At 43.8% G+C, this 22791-nt stretch overlaps 1 protein-coding gene across 2 annotated transcripts in view; it reads right to left on the bottom strand.

Moving 5' to 3' along the window:
• RSBN1 (round spermatid basic protein 1) overlaps positions 1-21235 on the bottom strand; it is a 35655-nt gene extending 14420 nt beyond the window's left edge. For both annotated transcript variants that reach the window (XM_029573265.1, XM_029573264.1), the window contains exon 1: positions 20724-21235. In XM_029573265.1, the coding sequence (XP_029429125.1) occupies positions 20724-21216 (493 nt within the window). In that variant the 5' untranslated portion in view covers positions 21217-21235. The remainder of the gene's footprint in view (positions 1-20723) is intronic.
• Positions 21236-22791: the final 1556 nt, after the last annotated feature.

Here is a 22791-nt window from a genome sequence, read left to right on the forward strand (position 1 = left end):
AAAAGGGTCCTCTAGTGAGAAACCAAATAACAGAGTCAAAAACAGCTCGTTTTTCCTCACTTGAACTGTAAACAGATGGAGTCATTTAATCCACTGACAAAAGGTATGATTCCCCATATTTTTTTGTTCTATGTAATTGCTCACAGGCAAGTTTGTTGTTTCACTGTAAACCGGTTTAATTTGCATCCAATGCAAGAAGATCGGTATATAAAAGTCAAAAATAAATAAATAAATATGATATGAATCCATGGGGGATGCAAAGGTTTGAGCTGTCCTAATAAGACAGGATACTATATTGTACTATATTGGCCAATCTGCTTCCAAGCTATCGGTGTGGCACTGTCAAAGCCACAAACCTGGAGCCCCTGATTCAGGTTGGTTATTCAGGAAAACCAGCACTATAACCATGTGACTAGTTCCTGTGCAGCTCAGAGCACATGGATGCCACTACATGAAAGGCCCTTGCTGAAACAGGATGGCACCAGCTCGCTCCCTACTACTGACTAGTCATCCCTTATAATAAATGGGCTGGATTGGGCATAGTTTACTGCATATTAATCGTACCGACATAAAATAAGCCACAAAGGGTGCACATCAGCTCTGCAGACAATCAAGTCCCTTCTTCAGACTGGGCAATACAACTGAAGAGGAAACAGATACGCCTTAATGAGGATACGAGAGAGGGGTAATTCCCAATTCTTTTACTGCAACCAGTGTGTGGTCTAGGAGCCAAAGCTCCAACTGATTCTCTGTAGAGTGGCCTCCATGGCCCTGGATGTTTGGCTGAAAGCACATCAGACTCTGGGTAAGTAGAAGAAAGCTTTGTATGTTCTCCGACCAGCGGAACTCAGCCTGCCAGAGTATTGGTAGCCATTTTAGAGAGGATCACTCACGACACTGCGGCCGGACGTGATGGAATTGGGCTTTACTGCGGCAACAAAGGAAGCAGTTTTAGCCTTTTGCTCTGAATGAACTCAGCTGAAAGATCTGACTTAACCTCTGCAACTAGCCAACTTCTCCCTTCCCTCTAGTGGAGACAGCACTGCACCAGGGCCAACAATGCTCGGCACAGCCATGACCCATCACCAAGGCTCCACAGAGTTTTAGCTGCCAAGCAGAAAATAAAAACGTTTTAAGAAAGCTATAGTTTTAAGTTACTAATGAGCAGAACTTAGGAGCAGTATTTCTATAAAGGGCCATGTGCACAAGAAAAGCCCATTACGTTTGTAACTGATTCTCCCTCCCTCTTCCTAGGATTGGCACTACAAGTCTCATCATCTCTTCTTTGAGCCTTCTTCATTGTCCTAATCACATTTTCTCTTCAAAAGCTCTTGGACTGCCCCACAGTGCCATGTCATTCGGATCCTCCTCTCCCTGCAGACTGGACTAGACTTTGGGATACAGTTGTATGAAAGCTCCAGTAGCTCTCTTCTAGGAAGAGAAAACTGAAGCCTTGGTGGGCTGCAATAATCTTTTGAAGGGCCAACGAATTAAGTGTAGTAAGGCCTCTAAAGGTCTCTCTTCATATGCAGGAAGACGTGGGTACTCCACCATGTTCTGTTTATCTTATTAAAAAAAAAAACCGGCATCTCAACGGATGAAGGCTCCTTTATAGAATAATGATGCATGAAGTTACTACTTTTCAAAACCCTGGTACAAGGGGTGCCGATGAAAAGTAGATTGATGCAGTACAGCTTGCAAAGGTGTGCTTCTTAAACACACACACACACACACACTGGAATGGAAAATGTTAACAGAGCACAAACATCTATTCTGAAGCACAGCACAAGCTATCTTACTGGGCAGATTATGCTATGGAAAAAAAAAAATGTTAAAAATTAGATTTAAAAAAGAAAAAAAAAAAAAGTGATGTCTGTGTCCATCTATGGTCTTTGCATGGCATCTCTCTCATATGAGCCAGTAAAGATATTGCTACTTTGAATAGTACTGAGAGTTAGTGCCCTACCCCACTGTGGGTAAAGGTACCTGAACAATTTCACTCAGGCTGCAAAGGGCTGACAACAGGCTGGGATTTCATTTTGATATCTCCGTCTGTGATTTATTTAGGTTTCATATTATTGCCTTTCCTCATACAAAAGCAAAAAAAAAAAAAAAAAAAATCAACTAATAAATCTCCTGTTAAAAAAAAAATCTCATGTTGCCAATTTGTGCCTGCAGTTAGCAGAAGTTCTCTTGACAGCCCACACGTACAGATGCCTGTTGGAAACAGGATGCTGGGCTTGATGGACCCTTGGTCTGACCCAGCATGGCAATTTCTTATGTTCTTATGCTAAGCACTGCCCTTTTAGCAGGCATTTGCTAGAAGAGCTATGCCACTAACTAGCAATGCATATGGCCTCTTTCTGTGCTCAGTGACATATTGGAAACGCCTGAATGAAAAGAACCTACTTCACTCTGACCCTCTACACCAAACTATCTTTCCAACATCTCCAGCGAAAACCATGGCTGTCTGCAGCTTTGAGCAAAGGCGCCTGAAAAAAACGATCCTGTTCAAACCTTGCCACCTCTTCTTCTCCTGCATGATTCTGTGACAGACCTTAACAAGCTGCAAGCAGTTATCATACAGTGGGGAGGTACCAGGGAGAACAGACTGGTTATTGTTCTTTCCTTATCAGGGAGAATTATAAATGAAGCTGGGGCCTGCATGCTGACTGATAAAGGCAGGAAACATTGCTGAGAATAAGCCTCAGAAGGTACAATTACAAGGCAAGCAGTTAAAAGGAAAAAAAAAAAAAAAAGAGCCACAAAAAACTTTGGATAGGTGTTAAACTAAAAGGTTCTACCCTCATTCATGTCAGCAGGATAGGAGGAAGTACACTGGGCCTAGCAGAAAGAATGAAAAAGGGATATTTACCATTCTTAAGCTTCCCGGCTTCACACACGCCCTTCATTACTAAGCCGTCCCGAACAAGAAGTTACCCGAGTCGTACCCTGGGGTATACATTTAAAGAAAGGCACACGAGCTGTATTATTCGGTATCTATTGGAACTTCCATCAAACCTTTTGAAATGTTAAAGCTGCTCCTCCAAGCCGCCGGGCCTGATGGTCTGACAACATCTGTGACATATCCAGACTGAGCAGTTCCAGCGTGAAGGGCATTTTTTTTGTTACCCTCATGCTGACATTGGGCATCAAGAGAACTGCAGAGGGGAGAGGCAGGAACCATTTAGAAAATCCCACACACACAGGGGATGTGCATCAGCAAGGAGGTGGGAATATATTTAGAAACCTTTTGCACTAGCACTTTTTTATTTTTTTTTGTAGGAGCTGGGGTATTTATCTTTTGCGGGCTATTTTGCTCTTTTCTTTTTTTGCCAATTTGCCCTCTCCTTCCTCCATACTTTCTCAGCCCCTATCAACGTCTTCCCTCCCTCCAGGAACGCTCCCGAGAATGTGACTTGTGCAAGCCCCGCTGGTGGCAGCCGCCATGAATCCTCTGCCAGGATCCAAATCCCCATTTTTAAGGCACCTGGAATTTTTCCAGTCCTGCTTATGCAGTTAAATTGGAAAGCTCTCAGGAGGGGGAAACAAAAAAAAAAAAAAAAGAATTCGCTGAAAGACAGACAACGTCCTTAAGTGTCCCTTTACCCCTCGATCATCTATCGCTCCAACTCACTCCCCTCGCAGGCTTCCTGCTTCAGATATGTTTTAAAAAGGTTTTATTGTGAGTTTTTGCCTCTACAGCCAGCTTCTTCTCAAATGCTCTCTGAAATGTAAAACATTGATAAGACAGCTAACTCATCCATACTTATGCTTTTTTCTGTCTTCTTCAGATGAGCTTCCTTCAACAATTGGAAGAAGGATCCTTTTGGCTAAAATAGCCTCTTTCCATCTCGCCTTTATGCCATGCTGGCAGTCATTTGGCTTTGCTGCCACCTTTTTTTTTTTTTTAATGTGAGGAACACATCTGGGCTGCACGTCTAGAATGGTACTTTTTAAACAATGTCCATAACAGGAGTAGCCAAAAGACCAAACATTTTTTGAATTCTGTGCCACTAGTGCTCTTTAACATGTACTGCAAACCACCTTTGACCTAAAGACCTATACCTATGTGGATGGTGTCCAACCCAGACTCATCGATGTAATAACACTCGTGGTGAAATCAGCGCTAGTTGTCTGTGCGTATTATAGCGCATGCAGCAAAAGCAGGCACCTCCATGGGATGTAATAAAGGACCAGTATGCAAACGTGATGCACGCAGAAAATCCATACAAAAGTAAAACGCGTGCGCAAATATGCATGTCAAGGACCTACGTAATGAAGAGAGCAGAAATTCACGGTGAAAAAGCCTTTCCCTTTCATAAGTGAACAAGTTAGTGGTCCGGGAGTGGGACTGAAGGTGGGAGGAGCAGTTTCTAACCCCTTCACCTTCCTTCCGAGATTGCTTGGCAGGGGTACCGGCAGGTGCCAGAAGTGCAGCAGAGATTTCTTCAGCCTACTCGCAAAATGTACCATAGCATCCGAGAAAAGCGAAGGTAACCCACGATTACCCCAGAGCTGCACGGATACCCAACCACAATCATGGCCTCCAGCCGCGCCCTTTAACTTAAACGCCTGCCCTGGCCCAGGCACTAAAAGACTGCGCAGCTCCCTGCATAGCCCGTGAATAGTTGATTGACTCTTTTACATGCCATCCGCATGCACTCATGCAAAAACCAGCCCGTGATTTTGCTGCACTGACCACATTACATTCACGCGCATGACTAGAACAGGAAAAACGCGCTAAAAAAACAACTCACGCAAACATATGCAAAAACCCGTTGCAGCTCTAGCACAGATAAACATTAGCTCCTCTGTGTTTTACAAATGTTCAAGAATAGACAAAAATACTCCACCTGAATTCAAACGAAAATGGAGATGTTATGGATGCAAACAAGTTCTCGACCTGAAAATCCTATTTAGATTCTTCTGTTAAAACAGATAAAATGCCAGGAGACAAACTCGCCATGCTCCCACAATCTAGGCAACAGTCAAGAGCTACCACTCTATTATGAAGACTTAGTCTGCTCATTGAAAAGGCAAAACCTACTCAATTGTTCATACCACAGTAACTACACAACTGGACTACAACATACTTTCCAAGGCTCTTACAGTCAAAGTCCTACACAAACTCCAGAGAACACAGACCTCTGCCACACAACCAGCAGGATGCAGACTGCATGAACACATCTCATCCTACTCAAATTACACTGGATGCCAATACCATATAGACCAAAATCCAAAACAGACACAGATATCCAAGGCTCTAAGAGGAGATGGACCTAGCTAATTGAGTGAAGGACTACGCACACATCCCTTCCAGACCATCGAGATGCTCACTCGGCACTTCCATTACTACACCACTGAGCAAAGAAATAAAAAAGAATGGATATCTGCATTAGATCCTTCATGGGAGCAACACCCAAACCTATGAACTCCCTACCAGAAGAACTGCAACAAATACATGACCACTCCCACTCCAGGAAGCAAATAAAAGCCTGGCTATTCTATTGGGCCTTTAAACGCTAAACCCAAAGTGACTATGGAAACCATCTGGCATTTCACTTTGAAAGCCAGAGTTTTGCTATGGTCCTGTTTATTCTGAGTATCACTAGATTGCTATTGGAGCTTAGTCATAATTGCAGATTTAGAACCAGGCCTTGAGGCTCAATTTATTTTATCAAGTTGTATTGCAATTTGCTGCTGTTCAAAATCTGTTCGCACCCTTGAAAGCGTGAAGCTAAAAATGACCTAAAAGTTTCTAATATGTTGTAACCCACCTTTGAGTGAACTCCATATTCAGACAGGAAATACAAGTGAAATAGACATAGTGTACAAACGGGCTGATACAGAAAGAAGCGCGGGAGAGCCGACGCACGCACAGGCCGGTATCCTGGGCGCGCGACTCAGTATCGACCCGCATGCAAATGAGGGCCCGCGGTAAAAGGAGGCACTAGGGACACTAGCGCGTCCCTAGTGCCTCCTTTTTGACAGCAGGTGTGACAGCCGATGCTCAATTTTACCGGCATCGGTTTTCGAACCCGCTGACAGTCACAGGTTCGGAAAATGGACGCCGGCTAAATTGAGCGTCCGTCTTCCAACCCGCGGGCAGATTTTTAATTTTTTTTTTATTTTGGGGGGCCTACGACTTAATATCGCTATGATATTAAGTCGGAGGGTGTACAGAAAAGCATTTCTTTCTGTTTTTCTGTACACTTTTCCTGTATCGCGCAGGAATAACTAATAGGCCCATCAACATGCATTTGCATGTTGCGGGCGCCATTCGTTTCGGAGGTGTTGGCCGCGCGTTTTCGACGCGCTATTACCCCTTACCGTATAACGGGTAAAAATAGCACGGCCAAACAGTGCACTCCACCGGAGCGCACTTTACTGTGTCGGCCTGCTAGTGAGCCACAAAAAAAAAAAAAAAAAAAAAAAGGTACACACCCAGGAAGCACAATATAGTAAAGTGATTCCACAGCATTTCTCCAGTGTACAGATTACTCTGCTAGCTCTAAACACGAGTACAAAGTGTTCCAGGGGAGTGCAAACAATAAGTGCATGTATAACACACAATCAGTGTTTGCATGGATTCAAAATGAAACCAGTTCAGGAAGAGTATTACCGCTCACAAGCCACAGTAAAGTCAGGTGTACGAGCATCACCCAGAAAAGCACATAGGGGCTGATGCAATAAATATGCACAGAAAGCAGGCACTAAACAGTCAGTGCCTGCTTTCTTGGGGTGCCATGCAATATTTAAATTAGGGAGTCACCAACGAGAATTTGATCAGCATCAACCATCCACCGGTTAAGAAAACAGACACCAAGTTTATCAGTGTCGGTTTTCCTAAACGCCGCATAGTCAGGGGGTTCAGGAAACAGACGCCTGTCAGTTGAGTGTCTGTTTCCTGCACCCGACTGCCGGTGTTTTGTTTTTTTAACCTTTTTTTTTCCGCTTTATTTAATTTTCCTCCTACTTAATACGCAACGATATTAAGTAGGAAGCAGTACAGAAAAGCAGTTTTTTCTGCTTTTCTCTACTGGTTTAAGGAGCGCTCAGCTATTAACACCTGCTCTAGGCAGGAGTTAATTTCTGATCGCTAAATGAGCAACCTAGATGCACAGTTTTATTTTTGCATCAGGAGTGAATTCCTAATAGCCTCATTCACATGCATTTGCATGTGATGAGCACTATTAGATTCAGTCCGCGTTGTAGAGGCGCTAATCCCCTTATTGCATAAGGGGATTAAATTAGTGTCTATACAACCCGCGTCCAACTGCGGGTTATACAGTGCGCTCGGCAAACTTGTCCAAAGCATGTAAAAGTGTTTGAGAGTTACTGAGCCAGTGAGGGGATTTTCCTTGCTATGCAAGGGTTATTTTTGTAACTTTATATACAAGCACTGTTAGCAGAAATCAATATCCATCTCCGGTAGCATCAATAATATGAAACCTAGAGACCCCCCAGTTAAATCTTCCTCCTCACAACTTGCTGTTTGAGCCTAAGCAAGTCAACTGATCTACCTGTGCTCACACTAAGTTTTAGTGGAGAAAGGGGGGGTGCCATCTCTGGATTATCTTGTAGAGTACCTCATAATGTACTCCGTGCCTTGTTACTTTATGTAATCCGTCTTGGGCAGCAGGCAGATATCAAATGCTTATAAACAACAAAGGAACGTGTGAAAAACTGCTCTGTTTCAGTGCACCTGCATCAAGTTAACAAGACAGACTATGAGTCCAAGTTCATACTTTGCGCTAAGCTTTTGTTAGCTAAGGCCTACAGAGGTTTTGCACCACTTGCTGGGAAGGTAAAGTTGCACTGCTTCCTTTTATAAGCACCAGCTGCCTTTATCAGGAGCAGTGTGACTGCAATTCTCAGAGAACGAACTTTGATTTATCTTGTATCTTAGGCAATAGCCACCACTTATCACTGCGCGATAGTCGACACTGGGCTTAATGGACCGTCACTCTGGCCCAGTATGGCAATTACAGTCTTTGTACAGCCTGCATCACCAGGAAGACAACAGGATTCAGAGAGCAAGGCTTTTGACTTCTGCTTTATAAGATCAACTACTTCTCAGTCCAAAAGGGAGAACAGAGGAACCAATTAAAACTACCAATGAAAATTCCATACAGGTATGCGACCATAATCAGATTTTTTAAAGTGCTCTGAATGCAAGGAAAAACTTTAGAATATAATCACTTACACATATGCATTAACTAGATCCTTTCACAGCAACATTATAGATAGAAAAAGTTATATATATGCAAGCTTCAGGCCCTGCAATGGTATCAGTCTGTTTTTACAGAATGAAAAAGCTGTTACCTATCAATTGCTGAAAGGGAACATATTTATCTGGCTATAAACAGGTAGGAGGGAGTGAGAGGGTCATTCCCTTTTTGTGCTTTGTTCAAACTATTTACTGTGATAGAGATGCACAGGCAAACCATGTTATTACAGAGTTTTATACACCAGGTCCATAATTAAGAGACTAGTTCCATGTTTACAGATTTAATAGTGATTTTAAAGATCCTTTGTTTGAACTGTTAGAGTTCTCTATACAACTATTTTAGACCACTTTTGATCATATGAGTGTTTGGGGATTGCTCACCACAAGTATTTCTATTTACCAGATTTGTTTGTGAGTTAACAAATGAATAGCTTCTGTCCTGCGTCTAACAGCACAGCTGTACAACACAATGGAAATGGATTACGGGAATAAAAACTGAAGGCGCGGTTAATTAAAATTCACAGTCTTGGTGTTTTGCTTAAGAAGTAATAAAGACTTTATCAGGCCATATTCCTCTCTCTTACGGTCACTGCCAATGCTAATAGAGAGCTCATTTAATACCTATTATGCTTTAAGCTAGGTGTGGCAAGTGGGCACACTAGATGTAAGTTTTGGAAAACATCCATTAACCGCAGAGGTAAGGTTAAATGACATACTCTGGAATTTGTTGCCAGAGGAGGTGGTTAGTGCAGTTAGTGTAGCTGGGTTCAAAAAAGGTTTGGATAAGTTCTTGAAGGAGAAGTCCATTACCTGCTATTAATCAAGTTTGCTTAGGGAATAGCTACTGCTATTAATTGCATCAGTAGCATGGGATCTTCTTAGTATTTGGGTACTTGCCAGGTTCTTGTGGCCTAGTTTGGCCTCTGTTGGAAGCAGGATGCTGGGCTTGATGGACCCTTGGTCTGACCCAGTATGGCATGTTCTTATGTTCTTCAGGTCTGGTTTCTACAGGAATTGAAAGAATATCCTCGATTTCAAGGTGGTACACGGCTCCTGTAGGATGTGATATTACTATTTTAAATGAAAAAAAGCTAGACATTTGGGTAGCCTTGTCACCTTTTGTGCTGCTTTCTCCCACTTTGTACCTGCAGCAAAAGAAACAGTAAGGGAAGGCTTGAAAGAGTCCACTCGCCTAGGGGTTGGAGCAGCAGGATGAGAATGGGGAAAACCAGGATTCAAATTCTGACGATCTCCTTGGGATGCCCTTCACCCTCTCAGGTGCAAACTTGGATCTAGTAAGCTCCCCCCACCACACACAGTGGAAATCAGGCCCTAAAATTATTAGAAATTTCAATATAGAAAATTCTTAATGTAGGACAATTGTTTTATTTATTTATTTATTTAGCATTTTTTTTTTTTTTCTATACCGAACTTCATGGTTAAATACCATATCAGATCGGTTTACATCGAACGGGGGATAGAGAAAACTTGTAACAGAAATGGAACAGTACAAAATAATCAGTACAAAAATTGTTTTGTCATTAGAACTGTGAGGGACTGCAGAGGGGACCTTAAAAGAACTGGGCATCTATTGGCCTGATGCAATTTAATCAGAATTATTATTTTTTATTTAGCTCACGGCAAAGTACTTAATAGTACTTGAATTTATCGCCTTGTCCCAAGAGGGCTCACAATTTTAGGTTTGTACCCGAGGCACTGGAAGGGTGACGTGATTTACCCAAGATCACCTTGAGTATTGTGCGTAGCTCTGGTCACTCCACCTGATAAAGAGACACAGCGGACACAGAAAAGCTCCCTTATGGAGAAAGGCTAAACAGAGCAGGACTCTCTAGTTTGGGAGAAGAGATGGAATTTGACCGAGATTTATAAAACCATGAGTGCTCATTCATTGAGGGATAAAGTTCATGTATTCTCGCTGGAGGGTTTATGGGCTAAATGGAGTTGGGAATTACACACTCAGTTCTCTTTATTGCACGTCTGATGCATTTCTGAAATTACACAGAACATGCAGATGAAAGACAATTCAGGGCATTCACAGCTCTGAGGCAAGCACAACTGACTCAGATTGGTGTTTGAAATGTGAGGTAGAAATTTGTGTATTGGGACATTCGTTACAGTCATGCGTGAATATTCAAACGTTTTGGAAGTGTTGAAAAGGTTGTGTGTGATTGTTTTTTTTCTGCATTCAGATATGTGAGCCTGGAGGGACCACCATGCAGCATGACAAACTTTGTAGGCCTCAAAAGGTTTTCCTAACAGCCAGAAATACTATTCTGCACCAGCGGAGACAAGAATCCGACCCAGCCATTTTGTTTTGGAGGAATGCTATTCATGATCTGATGTTAATGGAGATGACGACGGAAAAGGCAAAAAGAAAAAGCTTTAGGCCTATGGCTGCCTTATATTGAATCTCTGCCACCACGAGCTAGGAGTACGGTTTCTAATGTTAACTGAATGAGTTACTTTAGTATTACTCTGTGGGAGGAAGGAGGATCTGTCTTACTGTAAAATTTTATTTTTTTGGTATTCGTTTTCTGGAAGTACCCGATGAGCTCAGACACAGCGGCCACGTACAGACTGTACTCTCTTTGGAAATTCTTAATAAATAGATTTAAATACATTCATGAGTGGGGTGGAACAAGCAAATAGAGAACAGTTTCACACAACACTACAACTAGGGGACCCTCCATGAAACTAGCAACCAGCCAATTTTAAACCAACTGTAGGAAGTATTTTGTCACTCAGCACACAATCAAGCTATGCAATCTGTTTCCAGAGGATGTGATCAAGGCAACTAACAGTGGGTTTCAAAAGAGGACAGGACAAATTCCCAAAAGTTCATAAATAGTTTTTACTCAAGTATACTTAGGAAAGCCATTGCTTATCCCTGGGTGTGAGGTGAGAAGGGGTAGCCAACGCTGGTCCTCAAAAGCCACAAACAGGCCTGGTTTTCAAGATATCCACAATGAATATGCATGAGAGAGATTTGCGAGTATTGCCTCCATTGTATGCAAAGATCTCATACATATTTCATTAAGGAAATTATGAAAACCAGGCCTCTTTGTGACTCTTGAGGATCAGAGTTGGCCAAGCCTGAAATAGATAACTGTTGGGGGATCTGCCAGGAACTTGTAACCTGGACTGGCCACTGTAGAACCCAGGATGCTGGGCTCGATGTACCTTGGTCTGACCCAGCATGGTACTTATATTGTTATTAATGAAACATAGAAACATAGAAACATAGAAATGACGGCAGAAGAAGACCAAATGGCCCATCCAGTCTGCCCAGCAAGCTTCCCTCATTTCTTCTCCCATACTTATCTGTTTCTCTTAGCTCTTGGTTCTAATTCCCTTCCACCCCCGCCATTAATGTAGAGAGTGGTGATGGAGCTGCATCCAAGTGAAATATCTAGCTTGATTAGTTAGAGGTAGTAGGGGTAGTAACCGCCGCAATAAGCAAGCTACACCCATGCTTATTTGTTTTTACCCAGATTATGTTATACAGCCCTTATTGGTTGTTTATCTTCTCCCCTGCCGTTGAAGCAGGGAGCTATGCTGGATATGCATGAGGTATCAGTTTTTTTCTTCTCCCCTGCCGTTGAAGTCAATAATACAACAAAAGGCAAGCATATCGGACAATAGAAAAAACAAGTTGCAACTATATAGCCAGCATTGAGTCATTAATACAGTATTCATCCCCTCAGCACGACTTTCGTCATTAGCATGATACATATCATTGTGGGTTCCAATAACTGATATCAAGCAGAGCTGAAATAAAATGCTGATCAGGCATATAATAGGCTACCCAGATCCAGCACTACTGCTGAAACCAGGGACTGTCCTGAAGAGACAAGTAACTCGCTCACAGGTCAGTTATGGAGCAATGAATGCTGCGTTTTTCAACTCTGGGGGTAAGAGTTTGGCAAAAAAGTGACCTTTATTTGCTGCTTCAGGGTTTACAATTTCTTGGAAGCCCCCCCCCTTGCAAATTTCTTTTCCAGCAAAAACACATCCAATAAAGCATCTTTCCGTGTGGATATTGTTGGGCCTGAAGCTTCCAACCAATTGCAAAGGATAAACCTGAGTGCCATTAGGCATCCTTTGATCAGCAATTTATGCAACAATCTGGGAGTTCAGTCCAAACTTATATGGCCCAATTATCAGAACGAGGCAGACCACAACGTTACTGGTACGTGCCAGAATTGTTGTAAGCCTCCACAGTCCCATAAACACCACATTAATGATGCAGCTGGCAGCAATCTGAGGAAGCTATTTTAGTTGCATAAGCCTTACTTGGTCAGAAAATAATTCTATGCAATATTCTAAAATGAATCTCCCAAATTGCAACACATTTCATTGCACACCTAACCAATATATCAGAGTCAAGCATGTCATCTTCTATCACGGTACAAGACAGATCGCATGGCCAAACCACTGCCAAGCTTGCAGAAACAGTGTATTTGCTAACACTGGGTAAAGATTTATAGAACATAGCTAGAGACACGTGCTTCCTCGCAAACAAACGCAAGGGCTGTTGAAAGGAGCCACTTGTAAGCTCTCTATCCCCAGAGGACAGTAAAGTCCTAAAATAGCTGTGTATTTGCATGTAGATAAAGTAATCAGTATTACTAAAACGTAGTTGCTGAATACAGTGCGCAACGCTATCCATTCCTACAGTTTGTAAGTTAACAAATGGCTGTAGCTAAGTATACCCTGTGACTGAAGCGTTTGAAAACCTTCTTTGTACCAACCCCAGCACAATCTGTTAAAGGTATACAATAGGAACCGGGCCAGCTCAGACCTAGCTGATTTCAGACGCAGCGCCAGCATTTCCTCATTCCACCAGCTAGCAGGGAACTAGCGAGCTAAGATGGTAGCTCGGCACGTCCAGCATGAACCAAGCACGACAAGTTAAAGGAGCGGGTTTTTGTCTCTTCCGATTCAAACAGCTAAACTAGACTAATATTTTATTTTTCAAAGCTACATTAGTAGAACACCTGCCATTTGCTATCTACCCTCTAACAGGACTTGTCAAAGTATTTAGTGCTGTCCAAGGTACCCCATTTCAGTTTACAGAATACATCAGTGTACATAAGAACTACAGGCACAGAGAAGAAGCATCATCAAATAAAGTTTTCACAGATTGCTCTGAGGAAAACCCCGAGTTTCACATTTAAACCTTAGCATTTTAGAGTTCAAGTTTACATATCAGAGGAACTTCCATAGAGAATCCTGAAATGCTAATACAGGCTCTGAACTTTTGACCACAACATGGAAGTGTGTCAGAAATTTATCATTTCTTGGAAATTTCCACGATTGCATCTGATTTGCTACACGAAATGAGATATTATGCAGGTCTATCCATATACTGTAACAAAAACACTATGGAGGAAACCTATGTGGTGCCGATCTTACATAAGAACATGCCATACTGGGTCAGACCAAGGGTCCATCAAGCCCAGCATCCTGTTTCCAACAGTGGCCAATCCAAGTCACAAGTACCTGGCAAGTATCCAAACATTAGTTAGATCACAAGCTACTACCGGTTATTAATTACCGTCATAGCAGTTTATGGATTTATCCTCTAGGAACTTATCCAAATCTTTTTTAAACCCAGTTACACTAACTGCTGCAACCACATCCTCTGGCAATGAATTCCAGAGCTTAACTATGTACTAAGTGAAAAATAAATTTTTTTTCTATTTGTTTTAAATGAGCTACTTTTTAACTTCATTGACTGCCCCCTGGTCCATCTATTATAATAGATAATTATCTGAGAGAGTAAATAACCGATTTACATTAACTTAAGTCCTTTCATGATTTTGTAGACCTCTATCATATCCCCCCTCAGCGTCTCTTCTCCAAACTGAACAGCCCTAACTTCTTTAGCCTTTCCTCATAGGACAGCCGTTTCATGCCCCTTATTAATTTGGTCACCCTTCTCTGCACCTTCTCCAGTGCAGCTATATCCTTTCTAAGATGCGGTCACCAGAATTGTACGCAGTATTCAAGGTGCGGTCTCACCATGGAGCGATATAGAGGCATTATAGCATTTTCCGTTTTAGTCCCCATTCCCTTTCTAATAATTCCCAACATTCTGTTTGCTTTTTTGATCACCACAGCACACTGAGCCAATTTCAATGTGTTATCCACTATGATGCCTAAATCTCTTTCCTGGCTGGTAACTCCTAATATGGAATCTAACATCGTGTAACATATAGCATGGGTTATTTTTCCCTATATGCAACACCTTGCACTTGTCCACATTAAATTCCATCTGCCATTTGGATGCCCAATCTTCCAGTCTCACAAGGTCCTCCTGCAATTTATCACAATCTGCTTGAGATTTAACTACTCTGAATAATTTTGTGTCATCCGCAAATTTGATCACCTCACATCATACCCCTTTTCCAGATCATTTATAAATATATTGAAAAGTACCAGTTCAAGTACAATTACCTGAGGCACTCCACTGTTTACCCTTTTCCTCTGTGAAAATTGACCATTTAATCCTACTCTCTGTTTCCTGTCTTTTAACCAGTTTGTAATCCATGAAAGGACATCGCCTCCTATCCCATGACTTTTTAGTTTTCTTAGAAGCCTCTCATGAGGGACTTTGTCAAATGCCTTCTAAAAATCTAAATACACTACATCTACCGGTTCTCCTTTATCCACATGTTTGTCAACCCCTTCAAAAAAAATGTAGATTTGTGAGGCAAGACTTCCCTTGGGTAAATCCATGCTGGCTGTGTCCCATCAAACCATGTCTATCTTGGGGGGTCATGTTCCAAAGGTATCGAACGCGAAAAGTCGCTTTTCGCGAGCAATTTCTAAATTAGGGCGGAGTCGGGGCAGAGTCGGGGAGGACTCCGCTGATGGCAAAAGGTAAGAATCCTTATTGCCGCCAGGTGGTGCTATTGGGTGGTTCTATTGGGTGCGAAAGCTGGCATCGATCGCATCACGGAGGTGCGATTGCTGCCGGCTTTGGCAGGCCTGCCCCCCCCAGTACCGTGCGATTCAGGAAGCCGGGCGAAGATAGAAAATCTAGGCCCAAATGTTTGTGATTTTATTCTTTAACAGTTTCCATGATTTTTTCCAGCACTGAAGTCAGGCTCACTGGTCTATAGTTTCCCGGATCACCCCTGGATCCCTTTCTAAATATCTGGGTAACAGTGGTCACCTTCCAATCTTCAGGTACAATGGATGATTATAATGATAGGTTACAAATTTTTACTAATAGATTTGAAATTTGATTTTTGAGTTCCTTCAGAACCCTGGAGTGTATACCATCCGGTCCAGGTGATATACCACTCTTCAGTTTATCAGACTTACCACATCTTCTAGGTTCACCGTGATTTGATTCAATCCATGTGAATGATTACCCATGAAAACCTTCTCCAGTACGGGTACCTCCCCAACATCCTCTTCAGTAAACACCGAAGCAAAGAAATCGTTTAATCTTTCTACGATGGCCTTATCTTCTCTATGTTCCCCTTTAATCCCTCAATCATCTAATGGTTCAACTAACTCCCTCGCAGACTTTCTGCTTTGGATATATTTTTTAAAGTTTTTATTGTGAATTTTTGCCTCTAAGGCCAACTTCTTTTCAAATTCTCTCTTAGCCTACCTCATCAATGTCTTACATTTAACTTGCCAATGCTTAATTCTATTTTCTTCTGTTGGATCCTTCTTCCAATTTTTGAATGAAGATCTTTTGGCTAAAATAGCCTCTTTCACCTCCCCTTTTAACCATGCCGGTAATCATTTTGCCTTCCCTTCCACCTTTCTTAATGCATGGAATACATCGGGACTGTGCTTCTAGGATGGTTTTTTGTTGTTTTTTTTTTTAAACAATGTCCATGCCTTTTGCACACTTTTTACCATTGTAGATACATCTTTCAGTTTTTTTCTAACTTTTTCTCATTTTATCGGTTTCCCTTTTGAAAGTTTAGCACTAGAGCTGAGGATTTACTTACTGTCCCCCTTCCAGTCATTAATTCAATTTTGATCATATTATGATCACTGTTGCCTCTCTCACCAAATCCTGCACTCCACTGAGAATTAGATCTAAAATTGCTCCCTCTTTCGTTGGTTCCTGAACCAACTGCTCCATAAAGCTGTCATTTATTCTGTCCAGTAATTTTCTCTCTAGCATGCCCTGATGTTTCACTTATCCAGTCAATATTGGGGTAATTGAAATCTCCCATTATTACTGTGCTACCAGTTTGGTTAGCTTCCCTAATTTCTCTTAGCATTTCACTGTCTGCCTCATCATTTTGGCCACTATACTCTTCCACCAACACATAAGGGATTTCTACCCATAAAGACTAGATTGTACATTTAGTCTCATGTAGGATCTTTATCCTGTGGACTCTGCGCCATCCCGGACATAAATCACCGCCCCACCACCAAGATGCTCCTCTCTGTCACTGCGATATAGTTTGTACCCCGGTACCGCACTATCCCATTGGTTATCCTCTTTCCACCATGTCTCTGAGATGCTAATTAAGTCTATGTCCTCATTTGAGGAATATTATTGTATAAAGGATTCAATATCCAAGGTCACCTTTGCTCATTACAAATTATTTGGAACATACACAAATTTCACAAAAAAGGTATAAACTTAACAAAAGGTTTAAGAAACCTATCCACAAAACAATGAAACATGTTTTTGATAACACCAGTACCATAGATGTGATTTGGGATGTGGCCTCAATTCCTGTTTTTAATTCTTGCTTTTTGCATTTGGTCTTTATTTACAGATTAAAGGTGTGGTGATGAGGGCTGCTAGGCAGGGCTGGCGCATCCATTATGGGGTGGATTTTTAATGCCCTGCGTGCGTAAATCCGGGCGGATTTACGCACGCAGGGCCCTCGTGCGCCGGCGTGCCTATTTTGCATAGGCTGCCGGCGCGCGCAGAGCCCCGGGACGTGCGCAAGTCCCGGGGTTTTTTTAAAGGGGCGGGAGGGGACGTGTCGGGGGCATGGCCAAATGACGTGGCGTTTTGGGGGGTGGCGACGCGGGCGTGGTTTCGGCCCGGGGGCGTGGCCGCGGCCTCCGGACCAGCCCCCGGGACCGGAACACGGACAGGGCAGCTGGCCGACAGGCGTAAATCGTGCAATAAAGGTAAGGGGGGGGTTTAGATAGGGCCGGGGGGGTGGCTTAGGTAGGGGAAGGGAGGGGAAGGTGGGGGGAGGGCGAAGGAAAGTTCCCTCCGAGGCCGCTCCGAAATCGGAGTGGCCTTGGAGGGAGCAGGCAGCGCGCGCTGGGCTCGGCGCGCGCAGATTGCACAAATGTGCACCCCCTTGCGCGCGCCGACCCCGGATTTTATAAGATACGTGCGTATCTTATAAAATCCAGCGTACTTTTGTTTGCTCCTGGTGCGCAAACAAAAGTACGCGATCGAGCAATTTTTTAAAATCTACCCGTAAGTGAATTAGGCAGTTACCGAGAGCACCAATCCTTAGTGAGCGCTAAAGAGCCAGCTGAAGCTCCTGTACCAGTGGCCAAAGACCCAGGGAAGAAAGGCCCAGCAGGGCCACAGCTAACAAGCAGGGGAGAAAGACCCAGGCAGTGAGGCCGCGGGCACAGCCCATTCCGCCCACGACCGATGAAGCAGAGAAGAAAGGGCCGTGAGCCGCGAACAGAGCCCATCCTGGCCACAGCTAAAGAGGCAGGGGAGAGAGACCCGAGAGAGCTGCGGTGGAGCCCATCCTGCCCGTGGTTGGAGGATGAGAGAAGAGGCCCAGGAGAGCTATTCGGGTGCCATCCCAGCAAAGACACAGAGGAGACAAGCCTAGAATGAGAGACCAAGAGAGACTGCGCATTTGTATGTGACAGAGAATTATTATGGTGTGTATAAAAAAAGACGGAGGGTCTATGTGCGAGGGAGAGAAAGAAGGCATCTGTGTGCAGCAAGGGTGTATGTTATAGAGAGTGAGCTTGCGTGTTTGAGTAAGAGAAGGACCCTAATGTGAGAGAGAGGGGAAGCATTTGTGAGTGAGGGTATGTGTGAGTGAAAGAGGAATCCTGTGTGAAGGAGGGAGGAGGAACCTGAGGGGGGGGTGTATGTTTGAGAAAGAGAGAGAGGGAGCTTATGGGAGTGAGTGATTTTGTGTGTGAGAGAGAGCCTGTGAAAGGAGTGAGGATGTGTGTGTGAGAGAGAGAAAGGGAATGTGTATATATGGCTGTGAGACTGTATGTGTAGGAGAGCCTGTGTGCATGGAGAGATCATGTGTGTGTATGTGAGAAAGAGGATAAAGGTTCGTGTGCAACAACTCCCCTCCCCATCCCTCTTCAGGGCATCCGGAAATCAAAGTTCCCAGGTTTGCAGAGCTGGCGGATTTCTATCCTTGTTAATTTTAATCATTGGGTGGTTTTTTTTAATGTATCTGCTGTTTTGCAATATTTTTTGGTGTTATTAATTTTGGTTTGTTTTTTTTAATTAGTTTTTAATTACTGAAATTTAAAAACATAAGACTTGCCATACTGGGTCAGACCAAGGGTCCATCAAGCCCAATATCCTGTTTCCAACAGTGGCCAATCCAGGTCACAAGTACCTGGCAGGATCCCAAGGGGTACAGATTCCAAATTTATTCTATCAGCTATTTTGAAATATTCTTTCAAAATATTGGTTTTACTATTATTGGGAGGGAGGAGGTTGGGATGGAGGTGGGAGGAGGGGGTGGCAAGAATGAAGGTTTGCCTAGGGCACCTACTATCCTTGTACCAGCCCTGCTGCTGGGGCCCCAGATGTTGTCATTTCTACATTACACACAAAGTCAACATGGTTATCATGAGCTCCCCTGTACAAAAAGCTGTTTCCATGGTGACATTATCATCATCTGGACTGGCACATATCCAGAGTTCTGCGAGTTCTACCAATAGTTAAATGTTTGTGACAGTAATCTCAAACTCCCCATGCAACCGGATTATTTTTCCACCCCTGGTTTAGATATTTAGAAAATTTGGACACCAGTCAAATTTTTTCAAAGCTAGGGAAAAAAGAGTTTCCTTGTCTAATTTTGTTTGAAGCACACAACAGTGTTTGCTTTATTGATTAGGATTGTTTTGCTTTTTGTCTAAATATCTGATGTCTTATTTCATGTGCCTATCTCCCTTCTCCCAAACCTGTAGCTTCTCCTCTATGGGGGAGAGAGAGCAGTTCCATCTCTCGTCAAGTACAAATATTTTTGGCATCCAGGAAAAATTTTCCATCTCTAATCTACACTTTTTTTTCAGAGAGAAAAACTGGGTTTTAAAGAAACTATTTACAAAACACCTCTCTATCACAAGACACTTGGCTATTACATTTAAAAAAAAAAGTTTCCACAAAAATAAATTCAAAGAATCCACCAGTCTGATTAGTTTTCACTCACACACTGAACTAAACAGAAAGGAAACGTCTTGAAATCCTAAGACAAAATTTTACACCAGCTTAGAAAACCAGATCTATTGTGTGGTGGGGGCAGGAAGAGCTGTCATAAGGATTCAAAAACAAGAACCACCAAGATTAAGTTAAAAAAAAAAAAGACAAAATGTGATCCATGTGGGGGAAAAGGCGGATTAGAAGATGAATGTGCTTGAAAGCAGTTACAGTAAAAATAATGCCACCACAGTGTATCTGGCCAATTATTTGTGCATAAAGCATATTGTAAAAACATAAGAACATAAGAAGATGCCATACTGGGTCAGAGCAAGGGTCCATCAAGCCCAGCATCCTGTTTCCAACAGTGGCCAATCCAGGCCATAAGAACCTGGCAAGTACCCAAAAACTAAGTCTATCCCATGTTACCATTGCTAATGGCAGTGGCTATTCTTTAAGTGTAGCATGGCATATAGTTCTGAAGTGATGTTACCACACAACGAAACGAAAACTGCTCATAATTATGCAGGAAACTAGCAATGCCTGAAAAAGCATTGATCCAGCCTTCACTAGGTACTGGAAGGATTCAACTGTTCAAGTATCTGAACACGAATTAGCGTTTTTGACAGACACAAAATAATAAAGGAGACACTTTTGTATGAAGTTACAGCTACTGGAAAGTGAGAAAACAGTCTCAAACAACTGAGACATTGGTCTGACAGAGCGATTATCTTGCAGAATGAAAGGCACAGCAGTAAGCTTTGAAAGCACTCGTACCTCGAGCTGAGCCCCAGACTTACTTTTCTGTCCTTCACAAGCTGCACAGGACTACAGCATAATAGGGGGGGGAAAAAGGAAACCAAAAGACTTTGCCCGATGACTCCAAACACATTAGAATCCAACAGGGAATGCGAGGTGCAGGGTGACAGCGTCTCGCACCTTACAGGAGGCTGTCACAGCTGCCAGGCGATGAGACCTCCAGAGCACCCTCTGAAGTTTCCTCGGGAAGAGAGCTGCTCCCCTCGCCCCGCGGAGCCGGCAGGCGAGAAGCCTCGGGACAGCCGGCAGGGAGGGGGGGGGGGGGGGGGTCCCACCGGCACTCACCTTTCTTGATGCTCTTGGCCGGTGGGCCGCCGCCACCATCGCCGTTCTCTTTCTTAGCCCGGTGCTTCTTGTCCTTGTCCCGGTGCTTCTCCTTGTGCAGCTTGGCCTGCGGCAGCTGGAGCGGGGAGAAGGTGAAGAGGGCGGGGACGGGGGCCGGGCCGGGGATGTGGTGCGGAGGAGGAGGAAGAACAGGAGGCACTCCCCGGGGACAGGGCAGCGCTTCTCCCTCGCCGTGGTGACGGCGGTACCGGTGGTGCTGGTGCTGGTGACGGCAGCCCTGAGGAGGAGGAGGCGGCGGCGGCGGCTCCCGGCTCAGGCCCAACCTGGGCCGCCCCACCTCCCCGCGGCCGCCACCCGCCGTCGGCTCCGGGGAAGGCAGGCTCCCCTCCCGCCTCTTCTTCTTCCGCCCCTTCCCCCTCGCCCTCTCCTCCCCGCCGCCGCCGCTCTCCCCGCCTTCCGCCCGCACTCGGGCCGCAACGACCTGCGCAGCCATTTCCCCGCACGGCCGAATTATTTTTTTTAAATGGCTCGTCTGCCGCTGCGCGCATGCGCCGCCGACGCCGACACCATCGCGTCCGGGCAGGGCTGGGAGCGGAGCGTGCGCACGTCCTCCTCGCCACGGCCGCCGGGAGTTGCAGTTCGCGAGAATGGCGAGGAGCGCGCTTGCGCCCAGCCGGGGCTGAAGGACGCCGGGGGCTGTAGTTCGAGCGAAGTGCGTGCCCTGCTGCACATCGCCGTTTGGCTGACGTCAGCTAAGGATGCTGTCTGCGCTGGGTTACAATTCATCTCGCCTATTTTACAGTTCTTGCTCATTTTTTAACTCTCGCTGCATTTGCATAATATTAGCATACTGCTTCGGTAGTTAAAAACAAAATTTAACCTGAGCGTTAAAAATCAGTGCTTGAAACCAGCGCACAGTTTTTTCACCCTTAGCTTATTACATCACCCTGCAAGTTTATCACGCACAGCCCTGCTCTTGTATTGGTGATTCTTTTTTTTGGTTTGTTTTGCAAATATTAGTGCTGACTTAATGAGTATCTTTCCCTAATAAGAGAGTTAAAAATAAAGCTTATTTTGTGAGACATGCTGACCGGTCAGAGACAATAACTGATGATCAGAAAGCCCCAGTGACGTTGTTGTTCTGTTATTACAACTTCAAAATTGTGGTGCCAGTTTGTTCCAAAGATGTACATATAAGGATGGTAATCTTCAAACATGTGCACGTACATCGCCGCGCACCCAGAGACACGGCAATTTTATAACAAGTACGCACATAAAATAGCCTAGGCGTGCGATCTGTGTTCCCAGATTTAAGCGTGCATGCGCCCAGTAGTGTAAATTGCATTACAAATGCAAAACTGCCTGTATTTGACTATGGAAATATTTTTTCCTGCTTTTTCTGTTTTATGTAAACCGGTATGATTTGCATTTTAATGTAAGAATGTCGGTATATAAAAATTATAAATAAATAAATAAATAAATTTTAAAACAGATGCACGTCCAGCCGAGGACCAGTTTCAGCAGTTCAGCTATCAGTTTGGCCAGTGTTCAGCTGGGTCCGCCCAGGCCCCATGGTTCTTTAGCCTGCATTCGCCCCAGTTACTCCAGACCCCTCAAACCTCTCACAGTTGGCTGTAAAATGTTTTTATTCACTTACACCTCCTCCACAGCAGAAGTAAAATTATGTGCCTCTGGATCTGGGCAAATGCCCAGGCGTGTAGATAGTTGTGCACAAATCTCTTAGCCCTGCCCCAGAACACATGCCCCACCCACACTACACCCAAGCCACGTCCTTTTTTTCTTTGATACAAGATGTTCGCACATCAGCCCTTGTGCGCACATCTGCCTGCTTTATGCCCAATCGTTAACTTTAATCACTGGGGGGATCTCAAAGAACTGTCTTTAAGTGGCATTTGTTTAAGCATGTCAGCTTGAAATTTTAATATTTTGTCCTTTGCTGTTTTAAAAATCTCATGCTACAAGGATGAGTTCCACTTTTAAAGTTAGCCCACCAGAACATCACATTGTGAAAAAGGCTTATGCAATAAAACATTTATTAGGACAGTTC

The sequence above is a fragment of the Rhinatrema bivittatum genome, chromosome 12 (genome assembly GCF_901001135.1).
Source record: "Rhinatrema bivittatum chromosome 12, aRhiBiv1.1, whole genome shotgun sequence".
In the NCBI taxonomy this organism is placed as follows: Eukaryota; Metazoa; Chordata; class Amphibia; order Gymnophiona; family Rhinatrematidae; genus Rhinatrema; species Rhinatrema bivittatum.